At 43.9% G+C, this 26,022-nt stretch overlaps 1 protein-coding gene across 1 annotated transcript; it reads left to right on the plus strand.

Moving 5' to 3' along the window:
* Positions 1-3,422: 3,422 nt before the first annotated feature.
* Positions 3,423-21,445, plus strand: LOC308373157 (uncharacterized protein; the record flags this gene model as incomplete). Its single annotated transcript, XM_080848572.1, has 25 exons — positions 3,423-3,501; positions 4,170-4,293; positions 5,936-6,341; positions 6,528-6,605; positions 7,037-7,132; positions 7,500-7,553; positions 11,202-11,255; positions 11,349-11,402; positions 11,506-11,559; positions 11,717-11,770; positions 11,911-11,964; positions 12,085-12,138; positions 12,836-12,889; positions 13,247-13,300; positions 13,391-13,444; positions 13,538-13,591; positions 13,820-13,891; positions 13,978-14,013; positions 16,640-16,684; positions 16,781-16,813; positions 17,666-17,812; positions 18,566-18,742; positions 19,666-19,756; positions 20,803-20,880; positions 21,165-21,445. The coding sequence occupies 25 exons, from the start codon at positions 3,423-3,425 to the stop codon at positions 21,443-21,445; spliced, it is 2,337 nt and encodes a 778-aa protein (XP_080704698.1).
* Between the last annotated feature and the right edge of the window lie 4,577 nt (positions 21,446-26,022).

The raw sequence follows: 26,022 nt of genomic DNA on the forward strand, positions 1-26,022 counted from the left end.
TGAATGCCTTTCCTGTTAAGGTGGGCAAAAAAAAAAAAACGAACAAAAAACTGTACATTGTGAGTTAAACTAACGATTTTACATGAGTTGTGCTCTGAAAGAGATGCTGAATGTACTGTAATTTTTTTTCAAGCTGACACGCGCGGGACAGACAGTGCGTCACTGTACTCTGCTGAGGCAACACTATTATTTATTCATCTATTTAAAAGTGCAATGAAGTGTTGCTAATACACATATAAAAGGGCAATACCTAATATACTGTACAAACAAATCATAACCACAGCAAATACATTCTGAAAACTTAAAAAAAAACTGTGCAAGCTACTAAACACAGCAGTAACCCTGAACTTATGGCCTTGACTCTGTCATACTCACTCTGTGCACCTGCAGTTAACATTTTGTTTTGATTAACTTACAGTGGCGTGTGTATGCGTGTGTGTGTGTGTGTGTGTGTGTGTGTGTGTGTGTGCGCGTGCGTGCACACCATGGAACTCTGGACAAGGGTCTCTTGAGGCTCTGGAAAGTAGACATTCATAAGTGCATTCATGTCAGTGTACTGTATGGTTCATTTTGCCTGAGTGGAAAGGATTACCCCTTAAACCTTGTTTTGTAATAAATAAATCTGCTTGCAGAAAGCCGCGGTGGTATATGCAGGTGAACTGGCCATTGTCCATTCATTCATACATACTTGTAGAGATCTACATTCAGCATATCTGTGGGACCACTATATAAATAGCACCCAATAAGTCAGGTCTGGTAGTTGGATATTTTCAGAGGGATATCTACATTTACATTTAGTCATTTAGCAGACGTTTTGTCCAAAGCAACGTACAAGGGAGATATTTATAGCACTGTACATAGCAGTGTTGTATTAAAGGGGAGGTTGGTGGTGAGTGAGGAGAGGTGTACCCCACAGTTCTGAGGGAATGGTGTGTTGGCATCTCGTTCTCCTTCTCTGGGAGGGGACAGATGGGATTTACTGTCCTATGGATTAATGTGAAGCATGTCAGGGAATGAGGGGGAAAGTAATCAGCAGAGATGAGAGCGAGGTCAGAGACTTTAATCCCAGAGAGAGAGAGAGCGAGAGAGAGAGATATGGTCACATATAGCAACACATCAAAGATCATACCATTCTCCCAGAACAATGCATCAAAACTGTTTTGATTTGTTTGTTGGCATTTGCATTACATTGGACATGGGATTAGAGTGCCTACTTACCTGCTAACTGTTATTGCATCAACCACGCTAGGAGACGAGGCACCCCTAACAAACTGCCAGAAACTAAGAGTTGTTAACGTGCAAATAGTTAATATGACAATATTTATTTCGCCAATTCACATTTAACATTTAAAAGGGTTATCATTTGATCTTAAACTACAGGTTTGACACATTCAGCCTTTATTATAAAAACAAACAATGGGGGGCTATTAATGATCTAAAATCCTTTGGGACAACAGACAGGGTTGTATTTGAGGAAAGTCCTTATGCAGAACTACGGGGGGTCTTAAGTATTAAAACAAATCATAATGTGGTCTAGATTCAGAAGCATAAACAAACGACAACCTCTGAACAACGCAGAGGAACTGTATGCATTGATGTGGCAATTACCTCTGAAGAGACGATCTGAGGGCGGAGGAATGTTTACATAACCCAGCTCAAGCTTATCCGTTACATACTACATCTTTCTCCCAGAATACCTGAACAGAAAGCGACTGTCCTGGACAAATAGTAAGCTAACAGGCAAATAAGCGCAACTGGGAAAGCAGTGCGTCATCTTATGCTTTATTAGAAAATAAAGTCATATGGACACAAGTAAACATTCTTGTCAGACATACAGTCTATAGCTTGGCCTAAATGGACAATAACTTTAACGTTGAGCATGAAAATTGTACTAGTCTTACTTCCTCCATTAATATGTGAAGGCTTTCTAAACAGTGATTTCGATTAGCTGGGTGCATGAGCCAAACTATGCCACGTGTAGTATTAATATTCGGAAGTTGTATAATTTATGACATTATGTTCACAATGCATTAAAACTCCTAAATGTACAGTGGCTATAATAATAAAAACAACAATGTTAACATTATTAGTCTAATAATGCAATATTTATATAGAATTATTTTACTTTTCTGCCGAAAAACATGGCCTTCTTGATCAGCAGGTGCCCAACCTAACGTCACTCCACGGGTCATCTACATTCAGGTGAAGTTGGTAGCTATCATATTTCTTTGGTCAAGCAGACCTTTGGGAGCGGGCAGATCCCTTGGGCCCGAAGGTGGAGTGGAGCGCAAGGGTCAGATTCCCATGGGACTTACCTTCACTTCACAGAGGAGGCTAGGTGTTGAATGCTCGGCCTAAGGATGGCACTTTAAAAATTGGCTATATCCTATCCTCACTGCGGGAACTGTCAAGGAACCGTCTGCAGTCAGCACTGGATTTCTCCTTCTCAAGAATATGTAAGTGATCATTTGGTGCTTGGATCAAATATGGATATGAATATCAGGATATGGATAAGTGCCAGGTCAGGGAAGTTAAGTGGTTGCCCCCGTTGACCGAATCTGATCTGATAATCTTGAGAAAAGATTTACTTGAGAACATATTTACTTAGGTTTCGTTTCTTAGCTTTATTTGAAACAGTGATGTAGTTCTATGGAATTTAAGTGACTGACGACCATTGCTTGACTTGTCGATTTCTAATCTGTTTCCTAAGGTATGCCTCAAGTAATGTTATGCCATATAAAATAAATTAATGAGTACAGGGCCTTTATCTTATCAATTATTTAATAATTTCAGTGTGTTTGGTCTTTATTTGGGGAATTCCCGTTCATGCTACGAATAATTGTAAGAATGGGTTAAAATGAGGATAAGAGTAAATCCAATATACTCCCTAGGTTAAGTATTTAATTGTGGTTATGCATTTTTTTAAAGATATTCTGTCTGGAGAAGACGTCGTACGCCTAAGGACAGTTTATTTGCTCTTCATGTGGAATCTATTCCGCCGTTGTTTGCCATGAACATTTACCCTTTTGCTGTAGGCTATAACTTGGTCATTGTCATTGACTCGGTCGCTTGGGTTTTCTTTTTTCCATGGAGACATTAACACATGTTAATATCACTATTAAAAATGACTTACATAAACTAAGTGTTTGTCAGATTTATTTTCAGAATCAAGGTATCGTTGCCATAGTCAGTGCAATGACAGTGGTTTTCGAAGGAGAGTATAGTTATAAAATGTGTTAGGCCTACACTTTGGGCAAAATTTCCAGACTAGATACATAACAGCAGTCTATAACCACAACCTTTCAAACTATTTTTTTTGTAATCCTATAATTTCGAGTGATTATTCATTTGCTTTTTCAATTAACCCCTATCATGATATTTCTTCTAGGAACATTTAATTCCTGACTGTCAAACTTTTGAAAATGCCAGCTTTTGACGAAATGCTGGTGGTTAAGGTTCTTCTCGTCCTCTTTGGATACATTACATGCCAGGATTTGCCAAGTGAGTGATTCACAGTCCCTGTGTATTGTTATCATCTGCAACAAAGCGTTAACGACTGAAAAACTCGACCACGTAAGCTCGTGATAAACAGGCGCGAGATCCCTCCGAGGTCATATGAAGGGTCATGAGCCAAATTATGAATGGGTTTAACGTGCAGGCACATATTTAGCCGCTAGGTGACAGTGTGAGCTTAACTACTGACATCTCATGGCAAGCCATGTTCACTGAAGGATGTATACTGACACGCTTGTCATAAGAAGGGCACGTTCTTGATCCCCATGTCACCCACATGTTTGTACTGATACATCAGGAAAAAGAAAGTGTAAACTAAGTGATTTTTATTTTGCCTAGCCAAATTGCCACATCACAAGGAGTGTGTACAATTATTCATTGAAAATATAAGGTGGTTATACTTCAGAAAAAGTAAATTAATCTGGAGTCATCTAAAAAGCATTGTAATGACACTAAATGTAATACTCTTCTCTTGTACTCTACTTTTGTACTCTGACTATTTTGTTGATGATGCCCAGTCTAATCTCTATGGTCACAACCTCACCATCAAGACCTTTGTAGATTTAAACACTCCGTCACTGAGTGAGCATTGTTTGACAATATGACAGTCCAACCCCATCTCCCAGATCACTAACACCAGGGCTGTTTATTTTCAGGCTTTGACCTCTTGGAGGAGTTTGCCTTGTCAGAGTCCACAGGGGTGAGGGTGGTGGACGGATCCGAACCAGATGCAGTGGCCTACAGGGTCAACCCCTCCCTCCACCTCAGGAAGACAATGAGGTACCGCGCGGAGCTGTAGCTCAAAATCCAGCACTGCTCATCCACAATCACCATCTTCAATGTGGTCTTCAATTTAATTTGGCTAGGGATGAACGCTAACGAGTGTAGGTCTTACTTATATGGACTAATATGGGATCAATCAGTGTCTCATATCATGAACAGCTCAGGGCAGTGCCAGGCTATCTAGATAATTAATTTGCCAGGAGGATTGGCCATGATATGGTCTTTTAAATATGATCTTTTCTAATCTACGTGGTAGAAGCAGCAGTGTTCAGTGAAGTAAAATCTTAAAAGAAAAGATTTCCTTTTTGTCATCACCCACCCCAGTGACTCCCCATGGCTTACTGATTGACAGAAGACAAATCTGGTTCTATTCACTCTATTCTATTGAGAATTCCCAGACTATACTCCCAGGTAAACGGAGCTGAGATCAAGTCTGGCAGCACTTTGCCAGAGCGCATTCACATCCTTGGCAGCTTGAACCTGATGACACTGCCAAAATTGTATTCAGATCAGCATGTGAGGGACTCAGCTCCTCTTAAAAATGTTAAGGGAGACAGAACACCATAAAAAAAGACACAGACAATTCAGGACCTCAGGATAGCGAGTGTGCTTATTTGAAATGTAATCATGAGTCACTCAAACCCTCATCTTTTGAAAGTGTAGTTAAAAGGGAAAAGGTTTCCATCACCTCTGCTCATCAGCTGAGGGCAATCATGCCCACCTCCAAACAATAGCTTTCATTTCCTTTTCTACACATGGCCTCTGCCTTGTCTGTTGGTTGCCCAGGGTTTTAAAATGAAGACTGGGAATGGGTCAGTGTATTGGAAGCTTAGCGTACTTTCGTATAAAACAATAAGGGGCTATGGGTGAACCACACAACAGAAATCACAACTTACTGTCAAAATGTTAAATGAACTTGGCTACCCTACTACCACTAAGAAAGTGGTAAGCTATGTTATAAGAAATGCTTGATCATCTCAATTTCTTAAAGAGTGACTGGCATACAGGTTGCATATAATTAGAATTAACTCATTGTAGAGTGTCTTGAGCTCGTAGCAGTGTCTCTCTCTCTCTCCCCCCCCCCCCTCTGCTTGTGAGGCTTGTGAGTGGTTAATCCATGTGTTGGGTCTTTCCTTTTTGTGTCGGGGCCAACTACGCTGTCCTCGCTGAACTCCCATTGCCTGACAACGAGGCAGTGTTTGTGTACGGAGTAGGGGGAACCACACCACTATAAATCAACGACAAATTGTGGGGAGAATTGGGATCGGCAACAGCACATGGGAAACAATGAAGGGGCTAGATTGGGCAACGTTGCACATTGTGAACGCTTTTGCGTTTGAACCGGAGTGCTTTTATTTCCACATAAAAAACAAGCACGGAACTACACAGAGGAACACAAAACCTCCGATCCACAAACAGGCAGCGCTGAGAGTGAATAAAATGTTTTAACAGTAAACAGTCAACAGTTTGGTTTCACTTAGTGTGCGGACTCATTGAAGATTGAGGCCTTTGTTATGCAACACATGGCCGCACTGAGATCTGCTCAACATACGCTCAAGTTGATTAATCGACTCCCTTGTGTCTCTTTTACGTTCTTGACATGTGACACCTCGTAACTTTCCATGATGCCTTGGTGCAGAGACGTATACCCCGACGGCCTCCCCACCGACTACTCCATCATCGCTACGTTCAAGATGACCAAAGACGCCGCCAAGACGTCCTGGAACCTGTGGCAGGTCAGCGACCCGCAGGGCCGGGAGCAGGTGGGCCTACGTTTCCACGGCAACACGCGCACGCTGGACTTCTTCTACGCGGGGCCGCGGGGCACCCAGATGCTGCGCACCTTCGAGGGGGTGGAGAAGCTGTTCGACGGCGAGTGGCACAAGCTGGCCATGAGCGTCAAGGGAGGTGAGGCGAAGCTGCTGGTGGACTGCGCGGAGGTGAGCGCCGAGCACATCGATGAGCCAAGGCCCGTCATCCGCCAAGGGTACACGTCCATCGTGAAGAGGGCAGCCAGGGACCGCAAAAGAGAACGCACTGTCCAAGTAAGTATTGGACACAAGGGTGAGATGACCCATTTTGAGCGTGACAATGAGAGATGAACTTTCTGAGTATGTTGCCATTGTCTACACAATTGAAACATTTCCATGTTTATTTATGAAGGTGCTCGAACCTACAACTACAAGGTAGCATTGCTATGGTCCAGCTCACACTGTTCCATCTTATCACAGGTGGACGTTCAGAAGATGCAGGTGTCCTGTGACGCTGATCAGGCCTATTCTGAGGGGTGCTGTGAGCTCTCGAACGTGGTGAGCCGCCATTTTGTGCTCAGTCTACAGTGACTGTTTAGGATCAGAACGCAGAATGCAGCCAGTGTAGTCTTGCCAAACTTGCGTTGTCCCAATGCCAGGTTGATTGTAACAGCCCATACAAATGTAAAATCTGTTTGTCGTCCTGTCTGCCTTTGCCTGTTAACTGCTAAACGTGAACGTAAATGAATAATAATGAAAGAATATCAAAGTGAATTAGTATTTAGCGTCGTATGGTACAGAGTGCTGTCTGTTAGATAATTTTTTATTTATTTATGTATTTATTGGTTTATTTGATAGGGACCATGCATATTCATGAACATTGTATATAAAACACCATGTAAATATGCCAGAGTTAGTAAAAATTACTACTTTCCATCTGCAGTCCCTAGGCTGATTGGCTGACTGTTTGCCATCTCCTCTTTTCCCAGTGCGGTGGGTATGCAGAGATTGGCCTCACGGCTGGCCGGGCCTCATGCAAGTGTGCTAATGGACAGCCAGGTGTGCAGGGGAAACCAGGTCCAAAGGTAACAGCTTCACAGTGCCAGAGTAGTGTCTTCTGTCCATTACAGACACACACACACACACACACACACATACACACACACACACACACACACACATACACACACTCACACACACACACACACACACACACACACACAATCACACACTCACACACACACACAGAGACATGCTCGCTCAGAAGCCAAACTCATTTAGTAGATTTGTACACAAATAGACTGTCACAGCACCCCACATACTCAGCAGAAAAGTAAACACAGAGACATGTAGACGTAATATTCATAGTCACACCCACGCAGTTTCGTACAGTAGCAGCTCACATGCTATGCTTTGGTGGTCATGATGTTTATCTCATCTGTACATCCATAGGGACACAGAGGTTTCCAAGGCAACACAGGAGACACAGGAAAAATGGGAAACTGGGTAAGATTCAAAACACACACACACACTCAAACACACACTCAAACACATGCACACCCATGCACACAAAAGTCATTTGCGTGCTAATTGAAAGTGATTATGGGAACGTCTGGAAAGGGGTCCCCTGCACTGCCTGTTTCAAATGAACCAGACTGAGACCGGAGCTGAGAGTTAAAGTGTGAGTGTGAGTGTGTGGATGAAACTGGAAAAGCCCCCGTTTAAGAGAGAGAAGTGAAGTTGTGGAAAATGGCAGTGGACGCATAACTATGAGACGGCATGATGGAAACAGGGCTGCAGGCAGGACCGTCTCGAGACGGTAAACACTCTGGGCTCGCTCTTTCTCCCCTTTCTTTCTCCCTTTCTTTCTCTCTCTCCCTCTCCCCCCCCCTCCTCTCTCTCTCTTTCTCGCTCTCCTTCTCTCTCTCCCCTCCTCTCTCTCTCTTTCTTTCTCTCCTTCTCTCTGTCCCCTCCTCTCTCTCTCTTTCTTTCTCTCCTTCTCTCCTTCTCTCTCTCCCCTCCTCTCTCTCTCTTTCTCTCTTCTTTCTCTCCTTCTCTCTCTCCCCTCCTGTCTTTCTCTTTCTTTCTCTCCTTCTCTCTCTCCCCTCCTCTCTCTCTCACTCTTTCTCTCTCTCTCTCTTTCGCTCTCTCTCTCTCTCTTTCTGTGCTGGAGGAATTGTCTTCAGTGCGTCTGTCAGGATAAAGAAACTTAATTGACTCAATTGAAATGGAAGTCACAGATTGTGAAACCCATAAACAGGCTTTCCCCATATGACGAACATTTCCAACTGCTTTATTAAGTGCGCACCTTTTCGGTACGCGTTATAAAACACTTGGAAGTGGACTGACAGGAATGTTTTGGAGCTGAAACGAATATATCCCACATTTCTGAGTGGTTCAGTGTTTTCACCCCCTTTTTCTCCAAAACATTATCTGTCTTTCAGTCCCGCTTGCCCCAGTGCCACAACACACACACACACACACACACACACACACACACACACACACACACACACACACACACACACACATTTTCAACTGCTTTATTAAGTGCGCACCTTTTCGGTACACGTTAAAAAACACTTGGAAGTGGGCTTACAGTAATGTTTTTGAGCTGAAACGTATATATCACATCTCTGAGTGGTTCATTGTTTTCACTCCTTTTTCTCCAAAACATCATCTGTCTTTCAGTCCCGCTTGCCCCAGTGCCACAACACACACACACACACACACACACACACACACACACACACACACACACACACACACACACACACACACACACACATAAACAGCCGACTCATAATAGAGAAACTACTCAATCTTGCTTGAAGCACTAGGGAATTCATTTCGAATGGCAAACCTTAAACCATGCTGGATATAGTTAACATTCTCAGTCAAGCACTAATACAAACAGTATTTTTCATTTTTAGTGTGTAATTCTAATAGACAGGCAAGGGATTTCATATTTCACAGGCTTGTAAACTCACTTTGAGCCTATCCACTGGAATGGGCGTTGCAAAGGTTTTCAAACAAGGAGGGAAAGGAAAGAACACTCTGGTTTGTGTACCAAATAAATAGGATGGATTGGAACCCCATAAAAGCGTCCCGACATAGCCAGGAGGCTGAAAAAAAGTGCCATTAGATCCAGGGTATGTCCCAGACTGATCGTCCTAATTAAAAGACAGGATGTAATTACTTGTATACATTTTGTCTCGACGAACATGGCCATGTTTGCATGCCACCCCCTGGGCAAAAGACACAAGTTTTTTTCCACTCCAGAGTTATGACTAATTTACCCCCTTTCATGTGGTTCCAGTTTCTCAGCGGTGTTCCAGAAGAATCTGGAACAGACAAAAACAGTATCTTTTTTAAACATGACCCGGAGAAAATGTGCAGATTCTCAGTTGACTGTCTATTTACAGGAGAGGGGGAAGAGGAAACAATGTCTTGTACGGCACATGAGGGGAAGGGATTTACCCGCACGTTTCCTACGTTACAGGGCACAGGTTTAGTGTTCCACGACGCGTTGTATAATGTTTTACCGGTGAAAGTAAGGTTGCGTGTCGGGAGGACACCCAAGTGTATGGACGATGAACACACATGCGCACATACCCACACAGCCACACACACGTTTTCTCACATACTCAGAGAGACAAAGGGAAAGACAGAAACTCCCACTCACACACACACACACACACTCACACTCACACACACAAGGACAGTAACAGTGAAAGAAAACTAGTCACACACAAATTCAGTCATACATGCAGAGGGAGAGAGAGAGAGAGAGAGAGAGAGAAACAGAGTCTGCACACTAACAATCACAGACAAACAGTGACACAGATAGAGAGAGAAAGGGAGCATGCACACTAACAATCTCAGACACACACACACACACAGTGATTGAGAGAGAGCCTGCTTAGACCTAAAAAGGGAGGGGGGTAACATCTGCCCTCTGTGATTCAGCCAAGCCCCCACACCCCCCGCTGGTGAGTGAATCACAGAGCTTGGCCATGTTTAAAACCCTCTCTGCTGGAGCCAAAGAGGTGCATTTCCTGACCAGGAGTTGTGTGCTGTCCTTCTGCTCCTGAGTGTGGTCCCTGCTCTGCTCCCACCACTCGCCCCTTCCTCTCTCTTCATCACTCCATCATCTCTCTCTCTCTCTCTTTCTCTCTCTCTCTCTCTCTCTCTCTCTCTCTCTACATCACTCTCTCTCTCTCTCTCTCTGTCCTTCTGCTCCTGAGTGTGGTCCCCGCTCTGCTCCCACCACTCGCCCCTTCACAATCACAGTCACGCTCAGGGTATTCCCTCTTGGCTCACGGAACCCGGGCTGTCATCGGACGCTTTGAAAATAGAACTCTTCCTGAAACGCGTAGGTGTGTGTGTGTGTGTGTGTGTGTGTGTGTGTGTGTGTGTGTGTGTGAGTGTGTGTGTGTGTGTGTGTGTGTGTGTGTGTGTGTGTGTGAGTGTGTGTGTGTGTGTGTGTGTGTGTGTGTGTATGAATGTGTGTGAGTGTGTGTGTGTGTGTGTGTGTGTGTGTGTGTGTGTGTGTGTGTCTCAGCCGTTAGCTGAGTGGGTCATACCTTTTGCTCTGGGAATAGTGAAGGGAAGGATGCAGTTAGGGTTAATAGGGGCTGAGGGCTTGGCTGAATCACAGAGGGCAGATGTTACTCCCTGCCTTTTAGATCTGTGCAGGGTCTCTCCCAACCCCCCTGTGTGTTTATATCTGTGTGTCTGCAACTGTTAGTGTCTCTGTCTCTCTCTCTCTCTTTTCTCTCTCTCTCTCTCTCTCCCTCTCTCTCTCTCTCTCTCTCTCTCTGACATACTCTTTTGTCCAGGGTATCATATATATATATATATAGATGTACTATTCCCTCAGTATTTAAGCATTAACATATGGACAGTGAGGCATATTTGTCATCTACACTAAACAATCCAAAAATAAGGTCTAAATATGAAGCAGCCGATAGCCTGCCTCTCTTGTGGAGCTGCAGCCTCCAGCCATCTCTGCAATGAAATAAAGAGAGCTGTCATTGCTTACACACCTCTTTGGGCCAAGGCCAGTGAGGTTCATCCCAGAAGCACTGGCCTGCAGTGTTTTTGCTCTATGATGTCTGTCTGCTTATAAATCCCCCTATTTCCAACCAACAGGGGGTGCGCGGAGAAACCGGAGATTATGGAAACATCGGAGAAACCGGCCCCAAGGTAGGAGCAAGCTCCTCTATGACTGGCGGCTGTGACTATCGTTAGCCTGTATGCTAAACATTAAACTTGTGTATCCAACATGTGTGCCCTTAGGGTGTTGGGGGCATCGAAGGCGAACAGGGAATGAGAGGACTCTATGGCCAAGAGGTAATACATCATCTCCAAATCACGAATCAGCTCCTCATCCTCCTTCCTGCTGCTTAGCTGTGTTGGGTTGTGCCAAATGATTTGACTTATTTCCCTTAAACAGGGAGACAGGGGCCCCAAGGGCCTGAAAGGATTACCAGGTGCCGCAGGCTTCAAGGTAGGATGCCGTCTCTTGTTTGTGTTTGTGTGCATGCTAACTCGGCTGTGGTTATTGACAGACAAAGACAGAGTGATGCTCCATGCGGGACACATTTGAAAGAGTAACGACCACGGCATGAGGTAACGACAGGACCTCTGTGCTCTGTTAATTACAGGGCGTGCGGGGACCGTCGGGAGATTTGGGGCCTCAAGGAGAGCAGGGAGAAGTGGTATGTTCTTTGGAAATTAATCCGCTGGACGGATGATCCCTTTTCCTGATCCCGTTCCGAAAGTGTTTCCCTTTGACGTTTTAATGACGAGGAAAAAAACATCGAGGCCTCTTCACCTCCTATTTCTCTCTCTCTTCCAGGGTGCCTCAGGTGATACAGGATTCAAGGGTATTCCAGGATACCAGGGCGTGAAGGTGAAACACCCTCTTCTGCCACTCTGTCTCTCGTTCTTTTTTTTTGCATTACTTTCGCATTCGTTTAACTCTCCCAAAACTGTGCCGATATTTAAGCATTATTGCATGTCTGTTTTGTAGGGACAAGAAGGCCGGACTGGTCGAGATGGACCCCTTGGACCCCAAGGGTCCCAGGTATGTTAACTAGCCTCACCACTGGCCCCTCGTCCACCATTAGTCATCATAAGGACATTTAAGACCCAAGCGCCACCCTTAAATCCAAAAAGCCTGCCACCTAGGGGATTGCCCAGGCAGGCAGGCAGGCATACTCAAGGAATGATTCATTCAGTTAAAGCGGGGGAGTGGAGGCCTTGTGATTTGCAAAATTCTTTGGCGCTTGAGCTTCACTCCACATACAGCAGCAGCAGCACCTGGAGCAGAGCGGTGCTGTTGAGATCCTTGGGGGGGGGGGGGTCACGGTGAGTTAGTGCTTCCCTCCCAACAGCCCCCATCTGACTGAGACGAACGGATTTGCCACCAGCAGGGCCATCAGGGAGAGGGTCCACTGCAGAAGGTCTGGGATTCAGATTCCCCATCACCTCCCCAAGGAATGGCCCAAGCCTCTGGGACACACTTCCCAGATCAACACAAGAATGTTGGAATGTTAGCTGGTCCCACACAGACAGAGAAGCTCTCGCTGTAGTTTCCTGCCGTACCTTTCGTACCACACTGATAAAGCACAGTGAATGCACTGTAGCTTCTATCACCACTAGAAAAAGACCTTATGAGGACTTCTAAAGGAAGGTTTTGATATTTGACACACTGACTGTATGGTTATGTGCCTAATCAGATCCTATAACTGTGGCATCTTTCCTCTTCTCTCTTCTGATAGGGTATTGTTGGTGATCCTGGAGAACGCGGAGCAGCAGGCGAGAAGGGAAAACCTGTACGTATGCCTTTCTGTTCATTATTCCTCTCCCCTGTAACTGATTTTATTCATTTATTTGATCTGGTTTTAGATTTTAATGAAAATGTTCTTTTTTTAAGGGTGTTCAAGGAGGACAGGGAAAAGTTGGTGGCCTAGGACAAAAGGTCAGCATAACTGAAATGACAATGACATTTCACTTTTTCATATTTTACAACAGCGTGCCAACATACAGTATCTGTCAATTTAATTCAAAGTCGTTTTGCATATCAGGTATATGAACAATGGCAGCTTCTGTGATGTTTCGAGACAAATTTTTTTGATTGAATAATGTCATATCATCAGTAAATATGATCAGTTATCATTGATTGATTGCAGGGAATTGTGGGAGATCCAGGTTTGCCAGGAAGAGATGGAGATGCTGGTGTGGAGGTATGTTTTGGTCTCTTGTGCCTAATCCTGACACTTTTGTCTTCTGGTTTAAACTTCTACTTTGAGACTTTTCTAATTCCCGCCCTTTAGGCCTACCAAGGACGACAGGGCAAAGATGGCAGGGGTGGACTGCTTGGAACAAGGGTAATAAATACAGACTAAAAGTGCCGTTTGTGATTTGTTATTGAGCGTGTCAGTCAATGGATTTGTTGGATAACACCCTTTCACGTCCACCAGGGTGAGAAGGGAGCAGTGGGACCTCCTGGGAACATGGGACCTCAAGGCCAGACCGTAAGCCCTCTTTCCAGGCCCGCAAAAGGCCATTTCCATTATTCTCTGTATCAGAGTTTTCTTGTGTAAAAAAACAAGGGGGGTTCACAGTATTCCCCTATTTCCCGGGATTTCCTCTCCTGCACAGATATCAGATGAATAGTTGTGTGTTGTCTCCAGAGAGAGCAGACCGTAGAGAAAATAAAAGTTTTGCCTTCAGGTAGATTTATAAAATGTTACTCACTTCAGGGCCTGAGAGGTTACAAGGGCTCCGCCGCGAAGCCAGGAAGGCCCGGATTTATCGGACCCCCAGGACCCACGGTGAGCGTTCCGGACAAATATTTCGCCTGCCTTTGAAATACAAGTTAATTCTCTCCAAAACACTAAAACATGGCGTGTCTCCACAGGGCCACATAGGATTACCTGGCCGCCCAGGTCCCAAGGTAATGAACTTTATACATTTAACTGCATTGTTAGCCTCACGAACGGAATCTTTATTGCCTGATTATTTATGCTTCGCGGGTGGCTTTCAGCTGGCAGCCAGCAGCTTGAATCTATCCCTCACCTAATCACCTGATTAAATGCTGTGCTGTTAGCAGTCGATAAACCATAGCAGGGTCTCTTCCGTAGAGGTAAGCTAGCTCTGTGATCATCTACCGTGATGTTGAGGCACTGCAAACATGGTGTTCTGTTATGGTATTCACAGTGTTCTTGTCACAGCATTTAGGGCCACGCCACGGCTCACATTCATCTCTGTCTATGCACGGCCATGGCGGGTGCAGATGTCAGGGTCAGCCTAGCCCAGCACTGTATCATGTAGCACCATATGGTTTCCATAGTCCTCCTCAGTCCTCTGCTGGTAACCACACATACAGTAAGCCCCCCTATGAGGCAAAGCAGGCACACAATTGAATAATTCTTTGAGATGTCCAGACAAAGTTTTTTACTCTGATGGGTGGGGTGGGGGGGGGGGAGTATTTTTAGATTTCCTGGTAAGTCCCAGCCTCAACATCTGGACCTTTGGTCCCTGCGTTTGCTAGAGGCCACTTAGGCACCTGTGTTTCATGTTTTCAAGATGCCTCTCAACAACAGCAGAAAGGGCCCTCTGTAAAGTGAGGTAACAGCTTGCAAAAAAAATAACAGCCCCTGACAGTAATCTGGTGAGTCACAAGTTTCAAGGTAATATCGAACAAATATGTGCTCTTGTGTTCACTGGGCGAGATACATTAAATATATTCTTACAGCTCAATACATAGGGAACATAGACGCATGAACCTAACAGATTCAAGGCCTGCCATGTTTTTGAAACGCGACCATGTCTGATCTCAGCCTATCAGACTGCGGAGTGCACATGCTGGGTTTCGGACGGCCAGCTGGCACAAACGTTGGTCACACACTACAGAGTGTGTGTGACTGAAACCACAGGCTCTTCTGTTCTATGTCCAGTGACAGTTCTCCATTAGAAGGGAATCCTTTTGAAACGTTCTCCGACACCAGATAAAAGCAGAGCTCGCACCAATCGAAAGTAAGTAGTCCAAACACTGTTAAAATATGGCTGGCATACAAGAACACATAAATGCCATTGCAAAATGTTCACAAACTAAGGGACCCTACATGGATGGGTTCAGCCTTGAAGTAAATCTGATCTTCTAAATAGAGTGTCATTGAAGAGACCAAAGGAATCTGACCCTGTGCCAATAATCTGAACTGACTCTGATCTTCTGATCTGCAGTCGTCTTAGTGTGGTTCCTGCCTTGTTTATTTATTCAGACGTCAGTAGCATCTGTAGATTAGTATAATGAAGGGATTTCATTAGAGAACCTGACACTTTGGAGTGCTTGTCTAGTCTTTACACTCCAACATCAAATAGAACTTAGCGGTCATAATATCTTCAGCACTGATATGAAATCAATAATACTGACAGTACTAGAGTTATAACAGGGTAGCGTGACCAGAGATAGTGGCCAAATGCATAACAGGCCATAAGAGGGCATTGCTCAGAGGATGAGTATGTATTTAGACTTTTATTTATGCGTTTATTTGAAAAGGGACAGTGTACATTGATAAACAATTCCCAGAAAATGTAAATGCACCGGAATTAGCTAGGTTAGCTAGTTTTAATCCGTTGTCCCTTGGCAGGGCATGACAGAGAGATATGGAAATAAAAGAAATAATATTAAAAAATTATATAATCAAAAGAAATAATAATAATAAAAAAAGATAAGCAACAGTTTGACAAAACAGTGCAATTAAGAAAACAAATTGTAAAAACCAGACAGACATACAAGGTATGACAAGACAGACTACAGGATGTCATCTCCATATTTTCCATCTATGCACACCTGCCTGAACTCATCAGTATCACTCTTGATTAGCCAGAGAGGAAGAGCTTAATAGAGAATCTCTGTATTAAACTTCACATTTAGATTGACTTCACAGCATGGTATAGATATATATGCCGTATTTAGACATGCTGTTTGGGATTAAATCATATGCACCTGGCATCATTATAGCTATACAGTGCAGACTTGCCAGCAGGAATGAAGGAGCTCTGTCCGTTTCAGCAGGGGTGATGCCAGACCCAGGAACCCCTCTGCTCTCCCTGGTGGCCGAGCTGATGTCTCAGTGTAGACAGCCACGTCCAGACCTGGAGATTGCAGCAGTGTGATCTGGGACTGTGTGTTGGCTTTCAATTATTACCCAGAGGTTTGGATGGAGAAGTCACAGAAGCTGGAGATGATGGGAATTTAAATATCAGCTGGAGAGATGGGCCCCTCTTAATGTTTCCCTTCTGTTTACTGACTCTCTCAGTCAAGCCCATGGAGAGAGACAACCGCAGATTACATTGATTAATGAACAGTCCCAAGGGCTGAGAGAAATAACGTGTCAAAGAACTATGCAGATCAAGAGAGGCTTGATGAGTATAGGCTTCTTTTATACTCATTACTGTGGGTATATTTCAGCACAGACTGACAGCTATGGTGATACCTACAAAAATGAAAATGTGAATTATTGCATCTTGTCAAATGGCATTTCAATCACTGAAATAGTTTGTTTGTTTTTTTTCAGGGGGATACAGGTATACGAGGAATCCAGGGTGTCAAGGGTGGAGAGGTATGAAGAGTTCTAGGAGATGACTGTGTTCAGAGACATTGTTGTATATTATGTAACCTTAGTTATCATTGTCTAATATGTACTTTCTTTTCCAAGGGGGACAAAGGCAGTAAAGGTCCCAAAGGCCAGGTGAGAAATTCTATAATATTTCTGTCAGCCTTAATTTGATGCTGATATTGATGATGGTATTCATTGATTTACTGATATTGATTCCTTTGAACTGGAAGAGACCTGGAGCAGGTCCCAGCTCATAAGGGGGACCCATCTGCTTGGTACATGAATCAATTAGGATAAAACATATTAGCATATCTGCGGCATAAATACACTCAAGGATGTATACAAGATTGATACGTAGTGGATACAAATGGAGAGCGGAGCCAGCATTCAAAGTATGTGGTTGTACAACAGCTTGGTAGGTATACAGTGTGGTTATAAGGTAAGCAGAGCTATGAAAAATATGTCAATGATGGCATTATACTGCAGGTAAATAGGCGGTATAAAATAGATATATAAGATCATTTCACTGTACATTACAGTGTACAACCTGTGTGGTTTAGTTGTGTACATTACACAGTCGGTGTGGTTTAGTTGTGTGTTGCTTACACTTTTAAGTTTTGATGAGTTTTGATTTTTTTCTGATAGCAGATGATGCTGGAATGGACCTGGGGGGTTGAGAGGATCCCTTCTAGACTCAGGCTCAAATAAACTTTGGGATTAAATCATATGCACCTGGCATCATTATAGCTATACAGTGCAGACTTTCCAGCAGGAATGAAGGAGCTGTGTCCGTTTCAGCAGGGGTGATGCCAGACCCAGGAACCCCTCTGCTCTCCCTGATGGCCTAGGCCCTAGCTGATGTCTCACTGTAGACAGCACGTCCAGAGCTGGAGATTGCAGCAGTGTGATCTGGGACTGTGTGTTGGCTTTAAATTATTACCCTCAAATAAACTATGGTGACCATTAATCATTTTCCCCCTCAAGGTTGGTGACGGAGGCCCCCTAGGGCCCCAGGGAGTGCAGGGCGTGCGGGGCCCAGGAGGAGAGCCCGGTCGCAAAGGGCCCGTGGGAACCAAAGGCATCCGGGGCGAGGGAGGCCTACTAGGCTTCCAGGGCCTGCCAGGACCACCTGTAAGTGCAGACACACACACACACACACACACACACACACACACACACACACAGACGGGGCTGGGATGAGCTGTGCAACGTTTAAGCTGTTGAGTAACTTTGTTTTGGGAGTCTTCCACGCAAGTGTTTGGAATAAAGATTTTATTAACCACTGGGATTTGAAATGGAATGGAATCTTCGCCAGTGTTACCTTAACTAAGCTATGAGTCATGTGGTAAAACAGATCGAAATGTTACACATACTGCCATTACGAATACAAATCATTCCAAGTTCATCTTAAGCGCGCTAATGTATACAATAGTGTATCCTCGACTTAGAAATGTTGGCAAAAAGTACCTCTAAAGGTGCTTCGACTTGTCTTCCCGAACTTATCTTCACTCTTTTCATTTTAGATTTTACCAGATAATCAAAGTCCCACACCCATATGTCATCAAAGCTTGTGTGAGACCCAGTTGTTATGGCGCTTGGCACATTCAATATGTGGTAACCATTTTGGTGTCAAGAATGCTAGTAAATGGTTTCTCATTAGTGTTGCTCTTTCTGCAACAGGCAGGAAAGCTTTTCATTTTGTACGGCCGTAAACCCATAATGAGCCTAACGAAATATTGTTGGCTGTATTTGTTTCTCGTTCATTACGCTGCCACCCATTTTCCTGCCTACCTCCGGGGGTTAAACGTTAAACGTTTTTTTTGTTCCGTGTCCCAGACTTGGGCCAACGCCAGTCATGTATGTGGTAATGATTTTCTCGCTCAGGGCCCGACCCTCTCCGCGCAGCACGTCATCGAGGTCTGCAAGCGCGTCGCCCTTGAGCAGATGTCCACCTTCGCCAACTCTGTGAAGCGGACGTGCGCCGCCGTCTGCCCCCTCTACGGAGACGTGCCCATGGGTGCCCCTGGACCCCCCGGTCAAAAGGGACCCCCTGGACCAGCCGTAAGTCCATCTCCCGATTCTCCTCAAAGATCCCTTGTGGTGAATAAATGTGGACCAATGCATGGTTGTGTTCAGCTGTGTGTAAGTGTCTGTAAAAAAGCAGCACATGCTGTTAAGTCTCTGTTGACAGGAGGAGGACTCTGCAGCCCACAAACGCATTGTTTCAGGCTTCATTGCCTTTGTAGACCTGTAGCCATAAAACAAAGGATGGGATCAGGCTCTATATATTATTTATCTTCGCCTCTCCTGGGCCAGCTTACATCCTCACCGATATTGCAAGGGCCCTCGAGTGAAAAACACTGGAGTCTTTGGCAGCCCGGCCTGGAATTAAGGCGTTCAGAATTTCCGAGTCCCCATGAAGACAAATAAGAACTCACAGACGAGACGAGGCACTTGCCTCTGCGTTCAATAACTCTTGGAGAGGACGGCCGTCTGAGCGGGAAGTGGAGAGGCCTTTCCCCATTTCTCTTGAAGGGCTCGTTTGAACCCCCTCAGACATCCCCTCTCAAGTGGCCCTAATGTGGATGAAAGTACATGGGGTTTCCACCGCAAAAACATCATAGGAATATGCATCAGCCACAGGTTCCTCTGGCCTGGCACCTCATGACATTAATATTTACTACTGGGACTTCAAGTGATAATGATAAGTAGTTAAGGTAAAATAAATGTTCAGCAAAAACTGTCATTCTTAGTTCAGGATGGCCAAAAAGCCACATGTATTGCCCCATTGCCTATTCAGAAGTCTGTCTACTTCTCATCCCTTAACATGTCATAAGATCAGATCAGCAGCTCCTACAGTCTTGCATTCTCATCACAACGATGTAATGTCTATGAACTTGTTAGATGTTAGATGCCAAAAATGTGTAGCTTAACATGCTTGAGTAGTAAAGAGCACAGACATAAAGGTTTTAATATGACTGTAGGGTGACCCTGGTACTGATGGTGTTGATGGTGAAGAGGGACAACAAGGCTTCTATGGAGAGGCTGGTGACCCAGGTAGAGCAGGATCGGGAGGTAAGGATCTGATATATATTCTACATGGCTTAAGAATCATTACATTTTCCTCTGTAGATTTGTAACACTTTGGTCATTGATGTAAGTCATTAACATTGGATTAGTGAGGCTGAAAAAAAAAACCTGGTCTGAGGTTCACTTAGCAGAAATAAAACCATGACTATTGACTATTCTCAGATGAGAGGACAGAACAGCACAGTGAATGACTTACAAAGTAATAGTGAAGTAACATCAAACATGATATCCAGGGCCAGATGATGATCATTTTAATAATAAATGAACTGGCCATGTACTGAACACTGACATAATTGAAGAGAACAATGTACTTCTCACATTAGTATATGTTATTACAAGATATGCTTATGGGTCAAATAATGATTAGATCTGTGGGTGTAGTGTGGGATGAGACCTATTTAGTAATGGGTCATAATATGTACCTACACACATGATACATACATAGTATACATACATGGTACATGGGTTTATGTATTCTTAAGTACATTGTGTTAAGGAAACTTAAGTCAACCCACATTTTAACAATTATAGTTAAATATGCATGAAAATATAACGGAGCTTAGCAGGTGGGAGAGTACCCACAAATGTTAGCAGGGGGTTAGCTCCAGCACTCCCATTGGCTGTAAGATGTTAATAATTAGGGGTTCACTTTACTGATCCCCAAAAGGTCTCATAAATACTGTAAGTAGGTACTGTAGGGACCCAAGGTTTTGTTTGCATTGGTATAATCGCAGTGGTGTAAGGATCATTTACCACTCCAGGAGTTCTCACGAGTCAGACCATCTCAACGTATTGTTATTTGATCCGCCATGAAGTCACATGTATGGTACAGTTCCCGAGCCAAGCCAATGAAATTAAAGAGTATTTACAAGCCGTTTTATACATTTATTCCGCCGATGATCTCAGTAACACACATGGTCGTTAATCACGACAAACAGCGTGTTCCTATGTACCAGCTTTCTCCCCAGGGCACAGCAGTCAAGCATGGGGGTTGTTAAGCATCACTGTAAATGGTTTTCTCTGTGTCCCAGGTGAAGAAGGAGAACAAGGAGATAAAGGAGCCAAGGGCTACGGCCTGCCGGGCTACATGGGAGACCAGGGTTCATTGGGTAACTTCATCTTGCCATTCATTCAACTAAATGTTTCCATACCATAGTTTGTGCTGCTCACCTTTCAGCATGTATAGCTTTTGTGAGACGTTGTGGCATCAGCATAAGGTACTTTCGTATCAGTGTAACAGACATTTCATCATGTCATTCTGTGTCACGCTATTCTGTGTAATAATCCATATCACAACCAGCACTGACCAGTGCTCAATGGAAGCTCGGCCACATCTGTGTCCAAATCATGTCCTCCTATACATTTAGTGTTTTTACTTCATCCACAACAACAGGTCAGAGAGGCAGGGTTGGACGAGCCTTTAATGGACGTGCTGGAGAGACGGGCGAGAGAGGCCATGGTGGACGCCCCGGCCTCAGGGGTCATCCTGGCCTGCGTGGGGTACCCGGGCTTTGCCTGACCAGCGGCTGCGCTGACCTTGGCACAAGCGGAAGTGGCGCCCCCCTGGCCCAAGTACCCCAAGTACCAGAACCAGAACCTGAACCTGAACCTGAACCTGTCCGCCCAGCATCCAGGCCACAGTCTCCCCCCAGGCGCTTCCGAGGACGCGGTTAAAACCATCGACAAATGAAGGCAAAACTAAACAAACACTTTTTAGTCACTTTTTTTAAGGGTGGGGTTGGTAGAAAAGGAGAAGAACCTTGCTGTTCATGCGAAGGTCTGCCTATGATTGGAAAATGGTGAAATATGTAAATATGTGTGCCAAATCTGTATTGACAAAGACTGAAACACACTCACTGCTCTTTTGTTTCGTTCACCATTCAGTCTTTAACATCAGGAAGGAAAAACAACCAAGAAACTTTAAGGAAGGCAGGTGGATTATTATTTGACTTGATTTCGAGTTATCCTCGGTCATCGCTTTTGGACTTGGAATATTACTGTTCTTTGTAATAAAATGTGGAAAAAAACTACTAGCTTTGCCATGCCACCTTTTCCACTGTTTCTTATGATGAATGAGTTGTACTGTGTTCTGTATTTGAGCAATGCTGGATCTTGAACATAACCACAGGGTAATGATCCTCTCAAATTATGTGATTTCAGCTCCATTATGATAGGAATAAATGAGTTGTAATCACTTAATAATAACATATCATTAGATCAAGATAAGCAAGTATCTACCCTCCTAAGGCTTGCCAGCACGCAATTAAAAAATGTGTCAGATTATGCACACAACCTGGTGTAGGGCATTATTTTAGCCACAGTGTGGCACATAGTCTGTTTACCAGCATGGACGTTTGAGTAGCAGCTTTTCTTCAACGTCTTTCAATAGTCAATTATTTCAGATGTTCAATATTCCTGGGACGTTTTTAGAGGATGTGTTTGTGCATGGTTCTTTCTATATCATGTTGCCGTGTTATTATTTAATACTCTGTTATCCATTTAACAACAAAAAACTTGGATTAAACGAATTTGCAATGTAGCAATGCTACATTGAAATTGTGAAAGGAACTGTTTCAGATGTGAGTCGAGATGTTTGTTGCATTTGGGTGTCAGAATCTGATTTGGTGTTCATGACTTCAAGACAGAGTTGATATAGCCTTACACAGTTAAGAATAATTACAGTTGCAACATTTCCTGGTACAAAATATTTGTCTTTACTCTGTTCTTTTGGCCTTTTGTCCACAATCGCTTCTCTCCATTTCACGTGCAGACTAAGTCACCATCTTTGAAAAGCGTGCTTTGTCACACACTTTGGTGAACAGGTTTTGTTTTTTGACAAAAAATACTAAAACAGATCTATGAACATGTGTCCAACAGGCATCTGAACTAAAGAAAAATCCAAACAAGTTTTGCCCTTGCAACCCAAACCCATATAGATCCGTGTACACAAGTCACATTTAAAGTGCAAAACTCTATTGCAATGCGCTTTCCTGTAACGTATGAAGAGTGGTCATCTTTCAGTAAGTTTCATCTGTGAAACCATGCATTACACTGGTGCCCGTTCTCTGGTTCGCTTACATTCAATAATTAAGTTTTGTGCATTTTTCTCAATTGTTCTGAACACAATGTGCAACAACTTCTGTTCGTCTTAGTCATGCTGTGGTATAGAGCATAATATCTTCCCTGGCTGCCCTGAGAAGGGAAATAAGTAAGTATGCATACTGGTACAGTTTAGGGCACTGAAGTACACGACCATTTTTTGTGTTTCTGCTGACTGGAGTTAATAGACGCCTACTGCACCTGACCATTGTGTCGAGAGCTTCCTGTGTAATATAGCCTCCTACCCGAGGTCCATCATTCCATTCCCACTCATGGTCCTGTGGGGTGAAAGAGAGAGGCCACACTGAATGTTTGGAGGTTCTCTTTTTTTTCTCAGTCCTGTTTCCTGGCCATCCTCTCTTCCTCCATCTCTCCCTTTTCTTCTCTCTCTCTCTCCATGTTCCTCTTCTGAGAGGCCATCTTTCTTCTCTTGTACTTCTGATGACACCTTCCCCCCACTGCAGTGGAAGTCTCTCTCTCTCTCCCTCTCTCTCTCTCTCTCTCTCTCTCTCTCTCTCTCTCTCTCTCTCTCTTCTCTCTCTGTCTCTGTGGTGTTCTGTCTCCAGCGCGTTACAGCCAGTTCCTTCCATGGAAACTCTTAATATTTTGCTCCATCTCATTTCCCCGATGCCTCGGTCCATTCGCCCGTCTCAGCACCACGTCGAGCAGATCTCCCCGGTGCAAACCGCACAAGTGATCATACTAATTGCCGTTTATTGCATGGAATTATAAACCATTACTGCTCAACCACTATCCTTTGCCAAAACAAAGACTGACTGTTGCTTTTGCTGAAGTTCACAGTAAGGCTAATAAAAGAAGGTTTTAAAAAGAGAAAGCAGCTTTATTGTGCTTCTGGTTAACCATGATGAACTCTTATTTGGGACCAAATTAGCACATGAAACCCTAAAAGTGAGTGGGTTAGCGAGAGGCGACTAAAAGGGAAAACAATGAAGGTTATTTTATACAACCACAGAAACAACAATACAGTGTGCGTATGGTCTCAGCAATATAGTAAAGGGATTTGCTTTGCATATCCGTGTCTGTATGTCTATTGTCAAGCTGGCTGCATTCAGCTACCCGGCCATACAATAACATTACACGTAATGCAAACCACACATGTTCTGTTTTGACCATTATGAAACAGGGACGGGCCTTCAAACCCTGGACTGTGTCCTTGCCATTGGTCTCCAAGTTTGACGGAATGCCCCGTCTTCGGAGCCCCCACTGTACATTTTAATTACTGGCAGCCCGGTGTTAGGACTCCCCACAAATCCGAGAGGGGTTTTCCAGTTTTCCAGGTGTCCCTCCGTGTGCGGATCAAGCAGCGCCATGCAACTCTCTGATTAGGCATTTGTCAAGACTGGAGTCAGGGCTGCCAGAACAATGTCAGCAGACCGGGCCTCTACATGACAGAGCTCGGAGACCTCGAGCCTCCCAGCGCTGACAGAGGGAGCCAGCCGGGGCTTTAGACAGCAGTTCATGTCCAATACATTAGCTGGAGGACATTTTTTCACTCCAGCATAACACTGTTTTTCGAAAAGTTCTGTAACATTTATAGCTTCTACGTATGTGCATTTAACAAAAACACTCTGGCTTACAAATGACATAGAAAAAAGCGGAGGGTTGTGTTATTTTAGAAAAAAATGCTTATGGTTTGCAATGCCAGTGTTATTAAAAGCTTGGGTCACTAACAGGCTTTGTGCTCCAGTGATCCCTCAACTCCATTCTGCCTATTATGCCCTCACAGTAAATGTAGTTTCACATTAAATGCTAGAATCTGTTGATAAGTTCTCCTAAATGCCTTCCATACCTCATTGATATAGCCAACCCTTTGTCTAGCACCAACCAAGACCATATAAAATGAATTGTTTACTGCATAAGGCAACACAATTAAATCATCAATGTACAATGATCATGAATTAAGATGCCATAAGGAATATCTGCATGTTTAAATCAGGACCATCCACGCCATTATTCTAATTTAATGATAATATAATGATAATTTAGGATGTAATGTCACTTTAAAGTTGTATTCTCTGTTGGGATTCATGTTGTGTGGTTGTGGGCTGTGACTTGCCCAGGCTAGTGTGTGCTGTCAAACTGGGGGTTGATCTCCTCAGAGAATGCGGGTGATGATCCTGCAGAATTTGAGTTGATGGAGGGTTGCGTGGGCAGGAGCGAATATTGCTGCTAGTCTCTACTTCCTGAATCACTCCCCACCTGTCGGTCTAATCAAGTCTCTTCCATAACAGAGCCACTGTTATGAGAATTTTTTTGCTGCTCTAAGTACTACTATGGTATGAGCTGCATTTGTTCTGGCATGACAGCTGAACAACTATTAAACTATCTGGACCACAATCTGTATGCAATGTCAGTGTCTCCGAGAACTCTGAACAACGTCCCTTTTCACACTATGAACTGACAGCAGGCCTATATGGCAGTATGGTAATACACAGGGACTGAGAATAGCTGTACAAGGTCAACTCCATTCATGCACAACAAAAAAAGCATTTATAACTTCCCCTAAGATTACATCAGTTATTGTTATGTTACCCAACAAGGATTATTTGAACAGCTCACAATGGAGAGGGATGAGACATCAATTCAAAATAGAATTGGCTGTTTGTAGGTAGTGAATGATAACCACCTAAAATACCCTAATTACATCTGACATTTAAGGTCAATGTGATGTTCAAAAACACCCTGCTGCACATTGAATCCTTCAACAGGACCACACACACAGCGCAGCAAATTCTGGACACAGCGAGAGAATGTGAATGTAAACAGTTTCGGGAGTAAAGGTGATCAAGTCCCATTAAAAACAAACTGATAAAGAGACTTCTACAAATGGGCCATTTCAAAAACATTCTGTCCTATCTAATCTGCAATTGCCTTCCAGAATCCCTCACATACTCTTTAATCACCCAACCATCATACTAAATCCAAATCCCTAAAGCTTGGAAGGATGTTGCCGGCATTACTACTATTTTCCTCTAGCTTCGACAAAAAGGGGGCTGTTCTTTTTTAAATATTTTTTTTCTAAGCTTTTCTTATCTGTGTCTCTTTCCACCCACTGTAATTGAGAGTGGCTACAGTCCAACAGATCTATGCTGGAGGAACTGAGAGAGACGAAAGAGAGAGAGAGAGAGAGA

The sequence above is a fragment of the Sprattus sprattus genome, assembly GCF_963457725.1.
Source record: "Sprattus sprattus genome assembly, chromosome: 12".
In the NCBI taxonomy this organism is placed as follows: domain Eukaryota; kingdom Metazoa; phylum Chordata; class Actinopteri; order Clupeiformes; family Clupeidae; genus Sprattus; species Sprattus sprattus.